General features: G+C 40.8%; 1 protein-coding gene across 1 annotated transcript; it reads left to right on the forward strand.

Moving 5' to 3' along the window:
* Positions 1–1,661: 1,661 nt before the first annotated feature.
* On the forward strand, positions 1,662–2,831 carry LOC131658623 (uncharacterized). The gene has a single exon (XM_058927895.1). It carries the CDS (start codon positions 1,662–1,664, stop codon positions 2,829–2,831), a length of 1,170 nt encoding a protein of 389 aa, XP_058783878.1.
* The last annotated feature ends 776 nt before the right edge of the window (positions 2,832–3,607 follow it).

The raw sequence follows: 3,607 nt of genomic DNA on the forward strand, positions 1-3,607 counted from the left end.
CAATTTTCTTATCTTAGGTGCCCAATTTTTAAAATCAAACTAAAGGGTCTCTACTTCCAAAGATTAGCACATAAATTTAAAGCAAAATTAAAATCTTGTAAGGAAGCATTATTCTCTATTATGGGGAGAGTGCTATTGATAGAGTCAATAGTCCAAAGCATGTTGGTATATTCCTTTCATATTTACTATTTACGGTGAAGATTTTGACCGAACTGCATAATTGGTTTGAAAATTTTATTTCGAGTGGAGATATCCTCATCCGAAAGATTCATATTGTTGCTTGGAAAGATGTTTGCAAGCCGATAGAGCAGGTTGGGCTAGGTATCAGATTGATAAACAAGATGAATGAGGCTCTAACTCTGAGTTTGATTTGGCGATTTCTTTCATCGAACGAAGAGTGGGCTATAGTTTGTAGAGGCTTATTTTTGGCTAATAATTACCCAAGATGTATCATATCACCTCGTCCATTTTCCATGTAATAAGTAGCATTATAACACGGCGAGGGAGGACACTAGATGGAGTAAGGATCCTCTCCATTTCTCAAAAGAAATGGAGGTGTCCATTACTATAGTTTTAGGTACTCCACTAGATGGGTTATAAGTAATTGTATAAATATTAACTTCTAGAATGGAAACTGGTTGGGTGACCCGCTTAGTGAGATTATGAACATTGAACTTCACACTCAGATTAGGTTGTCTACTAAAGTTTACACGTGATTTAAACCTGCAGAATAATGGTTTTAATTTGGCTTCAATGTGTAGCCTATACAATAATCACATGAAGTCTTCATCCCATATTATGCGAGTCATTTTGGCACATACTAAGTTGAACTCTAGGATGTGGTAAGAGATTTTTCCAAGATGTGGAATTTGATTCATACCAAAGTCGATCTAGGATCTTCTATAGAGGACCGTCCTAGGGTGGAATTCAAAACGTAAAGACATGAATCTAGAAGGCTAGTCCCATACAATATATCATATTTGACTTGCTAGAGATGAGAAATGTTTCAACAATTCTTCAACTAGGATTCAGTTCATCGTGGGAGTCATTTTGGCACATAGTAAGTTGAACTCCTCCCTTTCACAGGGAAGGTTTGCGCGTCACTCTTTAGAGCAAGACATCTTGGACATGTTACAAATTGAGTTGAAACATAGAAGGGCTTCTAGAATTATTACATTTATTTATTTAAAAAAAGTAATAAATAGTCATTGATTATTTAGATAATAGACTAGTTTTGCCCATTCACTCTAACTGTAACATGGTTAGAAGATGACACTATATTGGATGGATGTTGAGAAACCCATATAATCTTATAGTAAATTTTGTGAGACAAAAAGTAGGGAACTTTTAGGGTACAAAATTAGGGGTTAAGTGATTTTTAGGATAGACTCAATAAGTTGGAAAACAAATTACAAACACCTTGCATACTAAGATTAATGAATAAAAGAATTTAAAATTATTAGCTTAATTTCTCTTAGGATCTTCTTGTTTGTTCCGTGAAAAGTTTAACAGGAAAAATTTGATATTTTTTGTTGAGAACATGAGTTTGTAATATCTGAAACACTTGAAAAACCAAAAATAAATGTATAGTGACCTCTTAAAATTTTTCGCTCTCTTCTCTCTCTAGAAGGGATCTAGGTTTACATCTGGTTTCTCTTTTGATGTCCGTCGACGGTCGTTGGCCGGACGGAGAATGGGAGAGGGTTAAGAGAAGGGCCGGTAGGGTTTCGCCTCCTCGGTGGGATGTGTTTCCTTGGGGCGGAGGTTTTGTTGGTAATCGGAAGGTGTCGCTGATTTCGATTTACTTCTCGAAGTTTCCAGATTCTTACTCTGCAAAGTCTTTCTTCGAGCTTTTTGCGTGTATCGGGAAGCTAGTGGAAGTGGCTATTTCTCCGAGGAAGAATCGTTTCGATAGGAAGTTTGGTTTCGTTAGGTTTGAAGGGGTGGAGGACGGAAGGATGCTTGCGATTCGTTGCGACAATGTGATGATTATGGGGATTAAAATTTACGCCAACCTTCCTAGATTTGAACGACCTCGTTTCGAATCGGGGATGGGTGGTGGGCCAAATTTGTTTCAAGGAGGGGGAGTTTCTCAGAAGAAGTTTGATCCGACGGGTGCGGCGGGTTATGTTGGGTGTGTTAGCGGGGACAGAAGATCTTATGCTAAGGTGGTTCACGATGGTGTGGGGAGTAACTCTAACGTTTGCGCAGAGTCCCGTCCAAAGCTCTGTTACTCCTCTAAAGCTAAAGATAGAAACAAATTGGAGAAAGCTTATGTGGGTTTCGTGTCTATTCCCGGGTCGTCCTACAACATTCAGTCTCACTTTGAAATGGAGGGGTATTTTCAGGTTAAGGTGACTCCTATGGGGGGAAATTTGTGTCTGTTGGGAGAGGTGGAGGAGGGCGTAATTGATGATCTCATCGGTGACGGGGAAACGTGGTGGAAGCAGTGGTTTAATGTGATAAGGAGGTGGAACGAGCTAGACATTGACGACGGTAGAGTCAGTTGGATTAGTGTGTATGATGTGCCTATTCATGCGTGGAATGCTGAGTTTTTCATGGTTGTGGCTAATTCGTTGGGGACGTTCATTTGTCTTGACGAATCCACGGCGGAAGGATCTAATTACGACACAGCAAGGATGATGGTGAGGGTTAAGCTGACTCATGAGTTAGCAACAAAGATGGAGGTTCTCATCGACGAGAAAATTTTTGTTCTTGCTCTGAAGGAGGATGCGGTGGGTTTGATGCGCAGTTTATCAGGTACGCGAAAAGTCAATAATTCGGTTAGCTCTGAGTATGATTCTTTGGTTTTGTGGACGATATTTCTGTAAACATGTTTGATGATGAGAAAGGTAGTGAATGCAATGATGCTATTTTGTTATCCAAACCCGTTCTGCATGCTGGTGTTAATTCTGATGCAGAGAATATATCGTACTCTATTAAGTCCAAAAATGTGGTGGAAACGATTTTGATTCCAAGGGCCAATACAGGGGAGGTCTCAGGGGCGCGGAGGACGGAGGGAGATAGTGCGTCAAAGGGAGGCACGATTTTTTGTGGTCGTAACGGTGGTGGGTCAGGTAGTCGTGATTCAACTAAGTTCTCTTTTGATGAGTCGCTGCATGGTGTCAGGAAATTGTTGTCGTCATATTCTGTGCTGGTGGAAAATTCTAAAAGGGAGGGTGTGTTTGACGAAGCTGTTTTGTCTAGTCAGGGTCGTGGTAGTGATTCAAAGGGGGAAAGGCGGTTGGAAATAGAGGGTGGTTCTCATTTTGTTTCCGGGTCGCAATCTGTGGCTGTAGGCGGGGCTGTTGCCAAGAATATTAGGTACAAAAAACTTAGTAATTTTGGTAAGCAGAAGGGTTTGTCTGTTGTGAAAAATTTGAGGAACAGGCGGAGTTGTGGTAGGAAAGGTATGAAGACTAAGGGGAAGTTTGTTAAGGTGGCATCTTTGTATGCTTCTAATTCGGATCCCATTTGTTCTTTTGGTAAGGAGGAACCAGATCGGTATGGTAAGCAAGAAGAGGAATCTGACATCCAACGGAGCAATAATAGACAATGGAGTTTCTTGGATGGGGAAGGCGGGAATAAGCTTGGGTCGGCTATGGCC

Source organism: Vicia villosa, linkage group LG3 (genome assembly GCF_029867415.1).
Source record: "Vicia villosa cultivar HV-30 ecotype Madison, WI linkage group LG3, Vvil1.0, whole genome shotgun sequence".
Taxonomy (NCBI): Eukaryota; Viridiplantae; Streptophyta; class Magnoliopsida; order Fabales; family Fabaceae; genus Vicia; species Vicia villosa.

Excerpts from the sequence above, each read along its gene's own strand:
- LOC131658623 (XM_058927895.1), top strand. The coding sequence starts at position 1,662 with ATGTCCGTCGACGGTCGTTGGCCGGACGGAGAATGGGAGAGGGTTAAG.